Raw genomic sequence first — 18009 nt, 5'->3', positions numbered from 1 at the left:
AATCAAATATATAGTAAGATTTTAGTATTTTAATGCATATTCACCAGTAGAGGTCACTATTACACCAAGTCACTGGGCTTGTTCAACTATCAGAATTAGAGCACTTACCTGAATTAATAAGAAAAATCCCAATGTGAATACATAAAAGTACACAGAAATATGCTGCCACACAAATACATTTAAAGGTAAATATAGATAATTCCTCATTTTATACATTTTTCTTTTCTGTTTTGGCTGTGCCTCTTAGCTTGCGCATTTGTAGTTCCCCAAGCAGAGATCAAACCCAGGCCCCGGCAGTGAAAGCACAGAGTCCTAACCACTAGATGGCTAGGGAATTCTCATCATTTTATACATTTAATATGCATATCATACTCATTTTCCTATTCTCCTCTGGATATATATAAATTCATAAATAAACATGTATATATATATATTTGTCTACATAGTAATCATTATTTATGCAAGCCAAAAGTAAAATAATCAAATATTTAATGTTTAAAAGTTTTCTAAAATGTTTATTATAAAAAGCAACAAAAATGTTATGGTGTCATAAAATAAAAATAGTATCTATTAATGTTCCTCCTAAGAATAAGACTTCATAACTGACCTAGGCAGTACAGCCCAATACCAGCACTTAAGAAAGATACATACATATTCACCAGGACATGTACATACTATCACATATTCAAAAAGGATTCAAAATCCACTAAAGCAATGTTAAAAATGCCAGAAAATATACACACAGAAGCTTAGGAAAGAACAGATGTGGAGATGGGAAATAAAGTTCAGTTCATGACCAACAATGCCAAAAGGGAAATAAAGGTCAGCTATTCTGATATAATTTTATGAAACAAAAATTCAAGGGTAGCAGAAACATCTCTGGGGTAGAGATTCCATGCTTTATGTACCCTGAGTACCCACTGCACACCCAGGTCAGCGGTCACAGCCTAGGTCAGGTGTACCCTGCAAGTCAAACCCATTCCCTATCTGTCCCCAAGTTACATCTGCTCCTTTGCAGCTTCCTGAAATACTTTCAATAGAAGCAAAGGTCTTTCATTGTATCATATTGGTAAAATAATACTCTTAATATAATGTTTTGATTTAAATACAATCACTTAACAAAGTAACAACTTTAAACCAGTAGAGTCAACAGTTTCTCCATCCTGATGGGGAGCACAGAAAAGGACAGGAAATGCCATGAAAGGGAAGAGAAGAAGACAGGAAAGGCATACAGGGCAGAAGACAGCTCCTGCAGACCCCACACCGGTCCATGGGGTCCGTGCTAACGAGGGAGGTTGGGACGAAACCAGGTTGCACACTCAAGCATTTTGTTCTTGCAGCTGCAAGCTCAGACAGTTTGGCTTTATATGACCTACAAAGATGATTTTCATTTTACTTCCAGCTTTTTATTACAAACATTTTCTTCCAATTTTTTATGGTGAACTTTTGAAATACATAAGAAAGCTGAAAGCAAAATAAATATCCTACTCGTAGATTCAACAATTTTTAATATTTTACCACATTTGCTATATCTACATATGTGCAAATATATTCATTTACTTATACTAAATTTAGATATATTTGCTTTATTATATTTAGATATATTTACTGTTTTATTTTTGGTTGAACCGTATTTTTTTTGTTGTTGAAAATATCTTTTTTTAATTGAAGGAAAAAATTTTTTAATTGAAGTACAGTTGATTTACTATGTCATGTTAGCTTCTGGTGTACAACACAATATACATATATGTATATATGTTATATATGTATATATACGTGTAAAATACATATATGTCATGTGTACACATACATAACTGAATATTTTCCCTTTTTCAGATTCTTTTCCCTGATAGATTATTACAAAATATTGAGTATAGTTCCCTATGTTATACAGGAGGTCCTTGTTGATTATGTTTTATATTCAGTAGTGTATATAGGCTTAGTCCTAACCTCCTAATTCATAACCCACCCACCCTACTACACCCTACTCCCTCCCCAGCCGGCCCATCTGAACTATTTTAAACTAAGATGCAGACATCCTAACGCTTTATCCTTACATAAACCAGCACGAATCTACTAAAAATAAGAACATTCTTCTACTAACCACTTAGTAATGCCAAAGAAAAGGTAACAATAATTCCACACCAATATCCAGTATCCAGTCCATATTCAGATTTTCAATTATCCTCACAAATGTCTTTGACAGCTATTTGCTTTTAACTAGGATCTAATCGGAGAAGGCAATGGCACCCCACTCCAGTGTTCTTGCCTGGAAAATCCTATGGACGGAGGAGCCTGGTAGGCTGCAGTCCATGGGGTCGCTGAGGGTCGGACACAACTGAGCGACTTCACTTTCACTTTTCACTTTCATGCATTGGAGAAGGAAATGGCACCCCACTCCAGTGTTCTTGCCTGGAGAATCCCAGGGACGGGGGAGCCTGGTGGGCTGCCGTCTATGGGGTCACACAGAGTCGGACACGACTGAAGTGACTTAGCAGCAGGATCTAATCAAGGTTCATGTACTGCATTTGGCTGTTATGTCCAAGGACAGCCCTTCCCTCCATTTTATCCAATGACTGTTGACTTTTTGAAGAGACTAGGCCAGTTATCCCCTGGTGGCTCAGATGGCAAAGTGTCTGCTTACAATGCAGGAGACCCAGGTTCGATCCCTGGGTTGGGAAGATCCTCTGGAGAAGGAAATGGCAACCCATTCCAGTACTCTTGCCTGGAAAATCCCATGGACGGAGGAGCATGGTAGGCTACAGTCCATGGGGTCGCAAAGAGTCGGACGTGACTGAGCAACTTCACTTCACTTCACTTCAGGCCAGTTATCTTACAGAATGTTCTACAGATTTGCACAGAGGTTGTTTTTAAAGAACTACCACCAAGGGACTTGGTTCCTGAGGATATTACTGTGACATCATTCACCAACATGAAATAATCCTCTGATAGGTCAACTGTAGAGTGAAAACTCTGGAACTTTAACGTCAATGGTAAAGTTAAATAATGTTCTATTTCCATGATAATATGCGGCTTTTAATTATAATATCACTAATAAGGGGTAGTATAAATTGACATGAATTATTTTAGGGAGTGAAATAATTGAAAGAAATAAATAATGAAAAATACAAATGGCATTATGCCCAAGAATTCCTGACGCTTGACCCCGGCAGACTTATATTCCTGGGATTACCCAATTGCTTAAGCAAACACCACCAGTAATTTGCTAAGGGTACAAAAATATGAGAAAGAACATTTGTTAGTTAACTCTAAATCCTTTTTAAAGTTCTTCAGAAAGCACGTATAAAATTGGGCCAGTAACGTCTATAACCTTGATACATATAACCTTGACTTTCTATTTTTTCTGTGTACCAGCCAACAAAAAATGAATATAAATTTTAAAATTACAAAGAACATGAAAAAGAAATGAACTACAACAGATTTCTGATTCTTGCCATGCATACATGTATTGGTGTGATGGAGACTGCAGGCACCCTTCTGGGGTCAGTTAAATCCCAGGGCTATTTCCAAATCTGAACAGACTCAGAAGCCTATTAAATTTTCACCGAGGGACCAAAGTACAAAGCAAAAATATATCTGAAATATATGTCTGTGGGTCTTGAATGAATCAGCTCACAGAAAACACTGTACCAGGCCTAGACTAATTGTGACACTATTCACTCTGTGGAAGAATTCTCCAACAGGTCAACTGCAGTGGAAAAAACCTGGAACTATAACGTCAAATAGTAAAGTCTTTTCACAAATGAAGTTACTTGTAGGAGGAAAAAAGCAACTGCAGCTTCTGTGTCTTAAACAGATCGTGAAATAGCTATGTAACCAGCATTATGTACATGTGAAAAGGACAGATAGACCATAAGTCCTTACCGTGTTAAAGTATCTGACGATTTTTCTAATTCCTCACACTCCATGTGAAACACACTAGAAAAAGAATCCTGGAAACAGAGCAACAACACATACTGAGAAATAAGTTTGAGAATACACTGAAAAGTACCTAGACACAGACATACAAGTCTGTGGAACTGAGACACCACTTCTTGTATTTTTTCACTTTCTCAGACAAAACTGACCCAAGTACTTACTTCATGACACTCTCAAACCTACTTCCCGTTACTAAGAACCATATTGTTGCTGATACTGACCTACAAAAGTACTTACTTGAGTACTATTTGTTTTTGCTTTTCTACCAGTTGTTAATGAACATGTTAGCTTCAAATTTTCTCTATATTTATTCAAAATCCTCAAGTTTTAGCCTTTATGCATATATTCACTGCTATTCTTGGGTCTTTTTTTTTTTTTAAGACACAATTCAATAATATTTTATGAGATTATTAAATTATGAAGATTTTAGCAACAAAGGGATGTACTTTTGAAGTTAAATTGAAAAGCAGCATACATATTTACACCCATACTATAACCGAATAAAAAACTGGAAGGAAACAAATAAAACATGATATGCATTTAATGTGGGAACAGAAGAAATGAGTAACATTTTTTTCTTGTTCACATTTGGATTTTTGCTCATGTGTTGAAATATTTTTTATAAAAAAATAATCACAGTATAAATGAACATCAAGTCACTTAATTGCTACCCCCAACAATTAAGTCTTTAAAAAGTGAGCAAAACAGATTAATGGGCATACTGCTGAGCTATACTTTAAAGCAACTCTGATACCAGTCAGTTGCTGCCATGATAGCTGTTAACTGGTAGAAAGATAAGCTGAATGTTAAATAAAGTGATATTTAAATGGTCTAAAAAGGGAGTGCCCTTGTGTATAACTTTCAAAAACTAAATGACAAAGAGCAGTCACAGAGCAAAAATGGTGAACTGACATACTGCATTAAATTCAGACCTGAACTTCAGAAGGATAGCTACAATCTTGTAATTATCTCTATATTAAGGAATTTATAACTGAGTGAAAATATTTTAAATAATTTCCATGAGAATACTGATTATCTTACAGCACAGTGAATTCTCATTTGATTTCCTATTAATGAGAGTTATACACACACAAACACAATGATTCAAATAACGCTATAGCACACAGTCCTGTCTTTCTATCTAATAAAATAATTAAAATTTTAAATATAAGTATTAAAAATCTTTTTTATAATTAAAATATATTTTATTTATATTTATAAAAAATAATTTTTTTCAATAAAATAATAGAAAAAACTATTATTTTTCTCCCCCCATGCATGCATGCTAAGTCACTTCAGTCATGTCTGACTCTTTGCAATCCTATGGACTGTAGCTCATTTCTCCACCCCCCCACCAAAAGCAATTCAAATATCCTATACAGATTGTAATTGACTTTATGCAAGAATCCCTATTTTCTTTCCTAACCCACCAATGAAGAGCATGTTCTAAGGGTCTAAAGGAAAAAGAAAACAAACAACTACATCAAAAAGAAATATACCAAAAGCAGTGATTCATCAGTTAAGAAGGGAAAGAAACTGCAGAAAAGAAAACGGCCTTAGGCCAAAGGTGCTGATGCTCACAGCAAGGTCAGCTGACCTGTAAGTAAGCAGCGCTCTATGAGAATACGCCATCTTTCCACACAGATCTTACTGCTTTACATGAAAATCAATGGCTTGAAATCTACCACTTAGAATACTTAAGCAACTTTCCCTGGTGGGAAGAATTTGGGACTAACAGGTACCTTTAACAGCACTGCCTCCATTGGGCCAAGCCTTATGATTTCCACACAATCCCATTCCACTCAGAATAAACAGGCAGAACAGGTTTACCTGCTCACAGCAAGAGGGCACCACTATTCCTGGGCACAAAAGGCCTGTACACTGTCACGACGCTGCACTTCTCCATCAGGGTAGTGCAGCCCTGATGAAAGCAGCACGCTGACACTCCCGTGGTGACTGCTCAGCGGACGGTCGACAAGGTGAGGGTGCACCAGGGCGTCCTCCAACCTCACCTCTACCCCCTTCCAACCAAACAACGCATGCTTTAATCAGCTTTACATAAACAACCATGTTCAGTTGGACTTGAGAGGGAGTTCTGAGGCCAACATGAGGTTTAAAAGCAGTGCTTTAAGGACCATAAGCTTCTGTCTTTCTAAAAATAAAAAAGTCATACTCTGTACTCACGGAGCAATCTTCATCCACTATGAAAATGGTGCATTTCTGCACCTGCATGAAAGAGATAATAGTGGCAGCTATTTTCTTTAGAATTACTTCTAATGATTGTTGTTCTTCAAAAATTAAGCTAGCAAGGTCAAGCAGCACCTAGACAAAAAAATTAAGAGCTCTGATTTAGTAATTATTAAAGCAATACAATGACTTATATGGGTTGTAAGTGGTTTATATATAATCTAACAAATTAAAACCAAGTTTAAAAAGAAAACTTCCCTATTGATTGTTAGTACAATTAGTACAGTGGTTACGATCGGATTCTGAAGTCAGAGCCAAGAGTTTTTAATTCTGGTTTCTCCTCCTGCAGGCTTTGTGATCTAGTTTCTTGAAAATGAGAAAAACAGTACCAAAATTATGGGGCTGTTGTGAAAACTAAATAAGTTAACATCGAACAGTGTCTGATACATAAAACACAATATTGTTTTTGTTGATCCAAACTTCTGAGATCAACATTTACCAACATTGCCAACATTTTCACAGAATAAATGTTTTCCTAAATAAACAAAATTTTCAGAGTTCCTTTCATGTTTTTCCTGATAATTTCTCTTTCCTTTAACTCCAGAGAATTTCATCTAGTCTCACAGGACTACCTGTGCATGGAGGGGAGAGAAAGGGTTATTATTTAAGATTTACCAGAAGCAATACTATGCCAGGGGAGGTCTGAAAGATGAGCAGGAATTATTCAGTTAGGAATAATTATTGAAGTTAGAATAGTTATTGAAGAATAGCCACTGAAGTTAGGAAGGAAAATATCACAGTCAAAAAGAACTACATTGAGAGAAATTGGCATATTGTATGTTTTGATCAAATTTTTTAAGAATACAGAGTGTAAAGGGGAAAACTAAGCAAATGATATTGCAGAGGTAAATGGAGAAAGAATCCCAAAAGCCCCGTCTTTTGAAGCCATTTGGACTGTGATGGATTGCAGTAGAGAAGGGACAAGATCACCTCATTTTCATAAAAAGAAGACTGGATTAATGAGTGGTGAGACTGGAGCAGGGAGATGTTAGGAAGATGCTGAAGTTGAAAGCCATGGAAAGTCCACTGTCTTATTAACACAAGTTCTAAAAAGAGAAATTAAAGGGTAGGGGGATGAATTATCAAAGAAATAATGAAAAAGAAATACATAACACCTAAGGGCTTACATCTCCAGACTGAAAGGAATGACCAGGTACAAGCATGATGAATAAAAACAAGAATCATATTGTGAAATTTAGTTACAAGAGCAATGACAAAGAAATAATCCCAAAAGCTTATAGATAAAAAAAGAGCTCCAGGAATCAGAACAATATCAATGCTGGCAGAAGACAAAGCATTATCTTTAAATTCTGAGAAACATTTTTCAATGCGGAAGTTTATACCCAGCCACACTGGCAGGATGTTATAATAAATATTTTTATACATGTAAGGTGCTCACATCACAATACGTGTTGCAAGTAGTTAATTAAGAATGTGCTACAACAGAACAAAGGAGTAAACTGAGAAAGAAGGAGTTCTGGGATCCAGCGGATAACTAATGGAGTCTTCCTAAGAAAACAGTGAGGGAAAGTTCTACCATGAACCCTGCACAGCAGGCATGAGGAGAAACAGGTTTGCTTGAAAGGAGAAAGAAAGAGACAATCTGGAGATTCTACATAAAAAAGAAGAACTCCAGAGAATGCCTAAATAATGGCGAGTTTGTGGGGGCAGAGCAATAACTTGAGGCTACACCAGTGCAAACAGTTCAAGGAAAAAGGAATAAATTTCAGAATCAACAAGAACAACTAAATTATATAACAAAGGTAATATGAGCAATATTTATATCGCAGTACTTATAAATACTTTATTTTAAATTGCAACTTTGGAATTAATCCAGACAAAGCTTTAGAAAAGTTCATCATGGTCGTAGAACAATACAGTTCTTCCTCAATTTACGATGGAATCACATCTTGATGAATCCATTGTAAGTTAAAAATACTGCAAGTCAAAAATCTGTTTAATATACCCAACCACCTGAACATCACAACTTAGTCCAGCCTACCTTAAACATGCTCAGAACACTTACATTCGCCCACGGCTGAGCATGATCATCTAACACAAAGCCTATTTTATAATAAAGTATTGAATATCTAATGAATTTACTCAATACTGTACTAAAAGTGAAAACTGGAATGGCTGTGTGGGAAACAGAATGGTTTGAAGTTGCTTACCCTCATGATGGTGTGTCTGTGAGGAGCTTTGGCTACTGCCGCTGCCCAGCGTCATGAGTATGTGTCACTATCCCAGGAAAAGAGCAATATTCAAAGTGTGAAGTATGGCTTCCACTGAATGTGAATAGCTTTTGCACCATCACAAAGTTGAAAATGTAAGTCTAAATAAGCAGTGTAAATTGAAGACCATCTGTATACATGTTATCAGTGTGGACAACATAAAAGAAGAAGTCTAGATAGGAAAAGCAGAGGTAAGGAGTAGTAATTGGGAAGGAGAGATGAGGGATGTTAAGATCCTTATCTTATACAGCAGGGAATCAAGAGATGACATCTCTAAGTGATAAAATAAGAACTAAATCCTTAATATTACAAGTGCAATTCATTCAATAACTTAAAACAGTGACATCATAATACTGGTACCATGATGACAAAGGGTGGTGTAAAGTTAAAAGCAAATCTTTACCTGTTAACAGTGATAAAGCAATAGCTCACAGAAAAATACAAAATGGAAAAAATATCTATCAGAACAAACAGTAGAAACAGTTAAAATATTTAGAAACTGAATCTATATGATATATATATATAATATAAAAATTTAACCATTTTCTTAAAAAGAATTTCTATACTCTCTCTTTATAACCAGACTTGCCTGATTTCTCTTGTTCTCCAGCAGTGAAGTCTCATAGAGTTGAGCATTATGAAGAACAATTCCACAAAATGCCAAGTAAGCAGCAAAGTCCTAGAAAACAGACAACAGCCAAGTTAAGAACTGTCAATAAACCTGTCTTGTTATATTGCTGGAAACAGGAACAACATCCAAAAATATTTATAGTTCAAATAAATATTAAAAAACCAACAGCATCAAATAAACACAGTAGATGTTTATTCTGCATAAATTTAGAAACTGATGCAAATCAAGTGTTAGCTAAATGATACAATCAGTAGATGACAAGTGTTAATAAAGTTGCCTAATGTCATGAAATAGTTGTAAAATAAGCAAGGAGAAAGAGAGGAGACAGAGATCTCTTTACATGATTTGATATTGAAATTCACTTTATGCAAAAGTTGGTGTAGTCTCTAAATGATATTAAGACTTGGATTAAAGCTAAGACTATAAAAATAGTCCGTACTTTATTACCAGGGCAAACTGAAAGCTCACATACTTGTTAGGAGAATACTGGCAACCGCAGTCCCATACTAAATTGCAAATATTAAATATATTCTTTTAAACACGGGCCTATCACCCTCACGATACTATACCAAGGTGATGTGTTCACAGTTATACTAATTACTGATTAAAAGAAGTGGCATATTTTATTCACAATCATGAATTTATTCTGCCAAGAGATGATACAGACTAAGAATGACAATCTTTCAAGGGGGGTTTACCTGAATGGATTATAGACAAATAATGGAATAAACAGCCAATCTAGGACAGTGTTTCCCACCAAATATTCTCAGATGTCATTAAGAGAATAGGAGACTAGATGACTACTACACATTTAAAAAGGTACTTGCTATGTTCCCAAGCAATTAAGGCATGGGGACCAGCACCAGTGTCAATACAGCCTACAGCAGGAGACAAAAATAACTCTGTCTTATTGGAATGTCTTCCAAAAGTTCCTACTCATTTTCAGTGGAGGGACAGAAATAGCAATGGGCTTAAAGAGGAAGAATTCAGTGGGTGCCATGATATACATATAATTACATATCCAGGAAGAGAAATAATAAAACCTACAGACAGGATGAAGTTATAAACAGGTTTAAGGGCTTCCGTCCTTAAAACGGAAAACACATCGATGTGGTGCAAGGAAACTATCCCTCCAGAGTTGGACGAGAAACGTAATAAAATAATGCTGACTGCCGCTCTTTCTGAAGCTAAATTCACATCATCCAGCCTGAATTCACACCTTGGCGCCCCATCGTCTGTGTGCAAAGCTTATAAAATGTTCTGAAATTTGCTTCACCAGGAAGCAATTCCAATTTTTAGCAGACCTGGAGTGCTGAACTTGGAGCAGTGCTTTAGGGTTTTGTTTTTTAACTTAATGTTGAATTTCTTTATAGCAGTGATGAAAAGTAAATGGGAGAGTTAAAATATCATGTCACTCGCTAGATAGCCCCAGCATGCACACAGCCTGGAGGCAGGCTTGGGGGCGTGGCGAGGCAGGCTTGGGGGCGTGGTGAGCAGGGGTCGGGCTGGGGGCGGGGGTTCTGTGGGCTGGGCCGGGGGTTCTGTTGACTGAGGACCACAGGTCAGTACTGATTTAGCCAGAGGAAAGAGACCCCTCTGAACATTTCAGATCCTTTCAAACCATACTGCTTTTGCGATCAACAGTTTTGACAATCACTTATTCCAAAGGTCTATACACTCTAAAGAGAAAACATCTTCCTAAATTGAGATCATACCAGGCACAAGTTTTGGTACCTTTTCGTCTTTTTCAGTGAATGTCCCACCATTTCCTGATTTCTTGTTGATGGCCTGGGCTACACCAACAACCTGGTTTAAGAAGAGAACATTGACAATTTCACTGACAGAAATTATTGGTATAAATTCACCAAAGTGTGTTTCCAGAAGAATTTCTACATGTGCTTTAAAATAACAATAAGCTATAAAATGAAAACAATAGCTGCAAAGTTAAATCCCTCAGCATTTAAACTAGTTCCCTAGCGTTTTGGAAGTTTTTTTTCCTCATAAGAGTTCAAATGTTTCTCATTTCTTGAGTCCCAAACTATATTTTATTTTGGAATTTCATGCTGCTCTGTGAAAAGAAATTTATTGGCAATCACTTTTATTGTGAATAATTTTCATGGCTTTTTAATAAAAAAATAAACACAATTTATATTACCTTTCAGTAAAATATATGACAAAATGAACATTTTATATTGGTTTTAACTATAATATTTCAAATGGGCTAAATGTTATTTTATTGCAAATGAAACAGGACCAATGGCCCAGTCACAGAATTTAACATACAGGAGAACCAATTAGGGTAAAAATAATTCCTAATGTAGGAACATTGTCTAACTTCTTTGGAAATTTCTGACCTTGAAAATTATCTTACCATCAACAGACTTATTTCGGGGGAAAGAAGTTTTATTGAAAAATCAAATAAGAAATTAACAGACTGAGCAATGATTTCAAATCAGAAGGTGTTTGAAAGATAAACTATATCTTAAGAAGACTGAGCTAAACTCTGGAAATGTGCTTTACATTTCCACAAAACACTTACCAAGAATCCTAAGAACCTTCTCATCTTCCTGCTTAAAGTATATTTTACTTACTCATTTAGTTCCAACTTAGTTTCCATTATTAACTCAGTTTTATAAAGACTTTCAACTTCCTTTTGCTTCCTCTTTAATACTAAAAGTTCCACTCTTTCCTTCCTTCTGCAATTTAATTAGTGGAAAAAGCTATTATCCTCTAAATGATTATATTTGAGGAATAAAGTCCTTAGTTTTGTGTGGACAGTTCATCCTTTTTTCTTAGCTCATCCTAGTCCCTTAGCTTTAAGAAATGGAAACAAAATTCCTCTCTAACACAGCAGAGGAAGGAAGGGGAAACACATTCTTGTCTGATGCCGTTTTCTGCTCTTCTCAACACATTTCTTCCCCACCCCATGACAGCGTACAAGGATGTTGACTTTTAAAAAGCAGAATCATTCAATTATCCTGTACCTATTTTACACTCGTTAGTTCTTGGCCAACAGATTTCTCAAGGCTCCAATCTCAATGACTAAATGCTTACAAAAGCTTCTGTCTAAGGTCAGAACATCAGGATTGCAGCCAGACACATTCACTGAAATACAACTGATGGGAGCCTCTTTAAGGCCTGGGGTCTAATATACAGTGCTGCCAGTGGAACTGGATGACTTTAAGTCTTCGTTCTTTTACTCAAAATATTGTGGGGCCTACTGTGTACCAAGGAGCGATTAAAAACTGGAAGAAAGGCTGGCTGGACGAGCTCAAGAATGGGTGATATATAAACATACACTTAACAGCACAAAGAATGACAGGATTACTTTTATAACCACAGATTGCTAAGAGCCCAGAAGGGTGACCAAATATGCATAAAAGAGAGAGTTTCTCACAAATGATGACATGTGAGTTTTTGTCTTTAATAAATCATTTGATAAAAGATGTAAATCTCCACTTTAAAGAAAATGAGATTAAAACAGATAAAGAGACTGTTATGCAAACCTCCTCAGATAATTGTACAGTAAAAAAAAAAATGTATCCATGTGCTATTTGTATCTGGAACCATAACTAATGAGACAATGTACTAATAAGCAAGACAATTTTCAACCAACACAACAGTGTTCAGGTAGTTCAATAACTATCTTCCATTTTGAGAACTTCTATTTGATTTTTTTTTCCAAACCTGCCTGTATCTCCTCCTCCTCCTTTTTCCTTTAAATACTAGTACCAGTTGTCCTTCATCTTTTGGAACACACTTTTGAGCATAAGTCCATCCCCCGTCCCCTGAAGAATGAAGTGTCGGGCACACAACTTGCTCCTGACCTGGCGCTGCACTCAGGGTGTGAATCTGAGCTCTATACCCTGCAGGGCACAAGCCCGGCTCTCACCAGCCACTGGGGTCTCTCCTTTCTCTTCCAACTGCAGTCAGAGGCAAGTTTCCCTGCTACTGCTTCTGGCCACAAGTGGGGTTCTCTTGGCCTGGTTCCATGGATGGAACCTTCATAGGCCTCGGCTTCCCCTGGGAGCTTAGTCCCTTCCCTCCCCGCACCGTGCCTGCAGAGGGGACTCATCCCCTCCCGCCGCTCTCTGTTACAGCTCTCTGTTATAGACATTCTTCTTACCACCCCGAGTCTCATGCCTCTATACGCCATCTGGACTTTGGTCACTCACGTTGCTTACCCTGAGTTCCCCTCCTTCTTTCCGATACCTGTGTTTTCCCTTTCTTGAGATCATCTGTCATTTTAAAAATTGCTTTTGGTGAAATTTCATCCTCCACTTGTTTGCAGAATAGGGATGGGGTGGGGTGGTGTTCTGCATTTGTTCTGTCTGGCAAACTGACCAGAAATCTTGTTCACAGGCTTTAAAACCTACCATGTACACCATGAATACCAGCTCTTTCCTATATTTAATTTTGTTTCCTTAGCATTACAACAAGATATTAATCATTAGGCAACTTTATGGAATAAGGACTTCCAATGATGAATTTTCCATCCTTTGTGGTAACCAGTTATTTCTCTTACTAATAATTTTATAGATTTAGATAGAGAGGTTAATTTAAGGGATGATAAATTAAATATAATTAATATATTCTTTCAAAAAAACAGGCAAGTTCTTTCAAGAGACTGTTAGACTGGGAAAATACAATACTCACATGTGCCTCAATACCTAGATGGATGACATTTTTAAAACAGCACTGATAAAGACAACAGATAAAAATCTGAGAAAAGGTACACTGTTTGTCCAAGGTGACGTAAGACAGTAAAAGACCAGAAGACTTTGATTCTCCAAATTTCATGGAGCCCAGCCAAGTGTGTACCCCATGTCCTCCTCGTGTTAATAAAAAGTCTTTCTTTTTTCTACCATCTTTTGCTCCTTTCAACAAATTAGTTAATTTTCTTCAAGACAAGGTTTTTAATGTCAGTTTACAAGGACAGCTTTTATTCAAAGTATTTGTCAGACCTCATATCTGAGAGGCAAAGCCCCTAAACATGCTAGTTTCTATATCAGAAACCCAATCGCTTCTGCTTACCCGCTGGCTACCTACCTGCAGGGCCCTCAAACACCAATGCTTTATGCTATTTTTTAAAGCATCAAGAAGCTTCTCGGTTTTCTATTTCACTGGCACTTTTCAGAGCATAAATGCATATCATGTCCTCACAGGGTCAAGTGTTCTTTTAGGAATGCAAAGGGCAAGACTTGACTCTGGCTGGGTGACAATGAGGAATGTGACAGCTGGTCGCTGCAGGGACAAGCGATTGTCGCCATAGCGAACAACTTCTTCCTCCATCAGCAGCTGCCCCAACCTTCACTGAGGCCATACATTAGTTTCTACGCTTCTCCCTGCTCCTCGTTCCAGGGGATGCTCGGTATGGAGGCTAAAAGCCAGAGAGAGAAGGAAAAGGCTCTACAATCCTAGCTGTCTCTCTCTCCCACCAGCAGAATGTCTCTATCATTATGACGTGATTCCAGACCATCTACAACCTGAGCTGAAAACCTAACTTCACCAAGAAAACAGGAACTTGATGCAGACAGAAGACAGTGGAGAGTTCTCCCTAGTGCTCTTCCTCAAGCTTTCCCAACTCAGTCATTCATTCAGCAACAAATATTTCATTCAACAGATAATTAATAAGCACCATGAATGTCCCAGTCAGTGCTGTAGACAATGAAGAGGGCACAGTAGTGAACAAGACAGATACAGATCTGGTCTTCACGGAGCTGGCGTTCTGGTCAGGCTGTTACACTTGGAAGGGAATCCTACTCCCGTGGTCTTGCCCACACCGCTTATACTGACAAAATGAAACAGACAGGTTGACCTGACCACTCCAGGCTTTTTCACCTCTTTTCCAAATCCTAGGCAATCAGCAAATGATGGCTTTGTTCCATGCGGTAGGCAAGATAAAGACCTACAAGGATGTCCCATCCTACTCCCTGGAACCTACGACTATGTGACCTCAAATGACAAAAGCGATTTGGCAGATATGACTAAGTTACATATCTGGAGACTATCCTGAATAATCTGGGTGTTCCTAATGTAATCAGAGGGCTTTCCCAATGGCTCAGTGGTAAAGAAACCACCTGCCAATGCAGGAGACTCAGGTTCCATCCCTGGGTTGGGAAAAATCCCCTGGAGAAGGAAATGGCGATGCACTCCAGTATTTTTGCCTGAGAAATCCCATGGACAGAGGAGCCTGGCGGGCTACAGTCCATGGGGTCACAAAGAGTCAGACACGACTGAGCAACTAAGCACACACAATGTAATCACAAGAATCCTTATGACCGAAAGTTTGAGGCAGGCAAGTCAGAGTTAGAGATTTTAAGGTGCAGCTGCAGGTTCTGAAGATGAGGAAGGGGCCACAAGCCAAGTGCTGCAGGCAGCCCACTGAAGCAGAAAAGGTAAGAGGATAGATTTCTTCTCTAGAGACTCCACAGAGAAACACAGCCCTGCTGACACTTTGTGCCAGCCTGCTGAGAACTATTTCAGACTCTGACCTCCAAAACTCTAAGATAATACATTTGTGTTGTTTTAAGCATTGAAATCCCAGTAGTTTTTTCACGGCAGCAGTAAGAAACTAATACATTCCGTTAGCATTAATCTCACATGCTCCTGTTCCTCTGCACTCTTCCTCACCCCATATCATATCTTGTGCTTCACCATTTAAATCCTCACTTTCTTTGAAAGCCCTGACATCTCACTGCTGCTGTTTTCTTACCTTCAGTCCACCCTTGACACTTACGCCAAACTTATAGTGTTCTTCTTGGAACACTATTTTGCACACAAAAATAATCTCAATGGTTCCATCCATCCATCTATAGGACAAAAAAAATGGAAGATTCTGATTCCATACACTCCACATCAACTAAAATCACTTACAAGGGTCTTTGACACAGAATACCACAATGACCTTGGCGCACATCATCCCTTGAAAAATTTTCTTCCACTTTCTCAACTGAGGCTGTCTCCCAAAAGCTTGCCTTCAAAGTCCTTTGAGATTCTGTGTGGCAGTTAAGTGTGCCATAATCTGGTGATGAGGCATTCTCATTTTTAACCTCATTCCTTCTACTTACATCCTAAATTTGCAACACAATTGTTTCCTAAGGACATGATTTATATCTTATGCCTATGGAAGCATCAATACTTGACATTGTTCTCAATGCCTCATAGATAATTGCTGTTGATGATAAGGGAAGAAGGGTCAAAGAAATCAAGTTTTTTAGGGTGACGTACTTACTGAAGTTTTGGTGCTAGTGGTAAAGAACCTGCTTGCCAATACAGGAGATGTAAGAGACATGGGTTCGATCCCTGGGTTGGGAAGACCCCCTGGAGAAGGGCATGGCAACCCGGTCTAGTATTTGTGCCTGGAGAGTCCCAGGGACACAGAAGCCTGGTGGGCTACAGTCCATAAGGTCACAAAGAGGCGGACACGACTGAAGTGACTTACCACACACGCACTTACTGGACACTTCACATCTGAATAACATTTGACCATTTTTTCCTCTCTTTTTCCCTTGATATTAAGAGTTCTGTCCTCATACATGAAACTTATGTGGCAGCAAGAAATATACACACTCGGTAAGTCTTTAGCTATGGAGTTGAAAAAAGGACTTTGGAAAAGCATGAAAGAAAAGTCTGAGATTGTTTTAATTTTAAAAATATAGAAAATCACAGAGAATGAGACAGTAAACATCCACCCCTTGTCATCTAAAACAGTAGGAAAGTGAGGCTTGTTAAAACACTGCTTGGTGGGTCCCACCTCCAGAGTGTCGGAGTCAGAGATCTAGGTTGATGCCTGAGAATCTGTTTTACTAAGTTTACTAAAAGTTCTCAGGTGATGCCAAATGCTACTGGTTTAGGGACAAAATATACTTTGATAGCCATTGATATAGAACTACTCAATAGTTGGTAATGTTTCCTCTTTTTAAGTTAAATTATGAAAATATCAAATTGGACTTTTCTCTTCCCAGTCTCATTGTATTTCATGCCAAATGTCTGGGATAGTTGCATTTTTTTGCTATTACAAACAATCCACAATGAACATATCTTTATAGGACTCTTTGTACACATGTGAGAGCTTTGGGGCTTCCAGGTGGTACTAGTGGTAAAGAACCCACCTGCCAATGCAGGAGACACAAGAGACCTGGGTTTGATATCTGGGTTGGGAAGATCCCCTGGAGGAGGGCATGGCAACCCACTCCAGTATTCTTGCCTGGAGAGTCCTATGGGCAGAGGAGCCTGGCGGGCTACAGTCCATGGGGTTGCAGAGAGTCAGACACGACTAAGTGAGACAGTATGCACACACACACACGTGAGAGTTTCTTTGATGAAATCTTTAAAGGATTATAGAATTTTTACCTTTATCATCAGTGCAGAAAAGTTCTGTTAGCCTCACATCCTAACCAGCACCTAGTATGATTGGCTTTTTAATCTTTGTCAATCTGTTGGTAAAAATGTATCTCATTATTGCTTTAATTTGCATTTCCCTAATTACTACAGAGAATGAGCACTTTTAAATTATTATTGGCTATGTTAGTTTTCTTTTTCTGTGTTGCATTGTTGTTTTAAATTGTCTGGCTTTTTGAGAATCAAAGTTTCTTATTTCTTTAAATGACTGGTAAGACTGACTTTACTTGCTTGTGATCCATTTTATCCAACTGTTATGCACAAGTCCTGCTATACCTATTTCTTTCAAGAGTATGTTTACGGATCTTCCCAGGTTAGGAGACAAGACAAGAAAGATTACAGGAGTGGATGCTTTTACTCTTGCAGCCTGGCTGGCCAAGAAGAGGCAGTCGGGGTGAAGAGAAACTTTTAGGAAGTTGCAAGATATAAACAGCAGTGCCCTGAAGATAACTGGCATCAGAAATACATTATCAATGGCCAGTGGCTCTAATATAGTTAATAAACCCATTCCTGGTAAAAAAAAAAAAAAAAAGGAAATTTATAATGGCAAAAAGTTTG

The 18009-nt window shown here is 37.9% G+C and overlaps 1 protein-coding gene across 3 annotated transcripts in view; it reads right to left on the bottom strand.

Moving 5' to 3' along the window:
* Nucleotides 1–18009, bottom strand: part of PDE5A (phosphodiesterase 5A) — a 148555-nt gene that overhangs the window by 73599 nt on the left and 56947 nt on the right. For all 3 annotated transcript variants that reach the window (NM_174417.2, XM_024993001.2, XM_024993002.2), the window contains 4 exon segments: nucleotides 3886–3953; nucleotides 6124–6261; nucleotides 9007–9096; nucleotides 10783–10854. In NM_174417.2, coding sequence (NP_776842.1) covers nucleotides 3886–3953; nucleotides 6124–6261; nucleotides 9007–9096; nucleotides 10783–10854 — 368 coding nt within the window.

This window comes from Bos taurus, chromosome 6 (assembly GCF_002263795.3).
Source record: "Bos taurus isolate L1 Dominette 01449 registration number 42190680 breed Hereford chromosome 6, ARS-UCD2.0, whole genome shotgun sequence".
Taxonomy (NCBI): domain Eukaryota; kingdom Metazoa; phylum Chordata; class Mammalia; order Artiodactyla; family Bovidae; genus Bos; species Bos taurus.
Note: the sequence above shows the minus strand (reverse complement) of the source record. Positions and strands in the feature narration are given on the sequence as shown.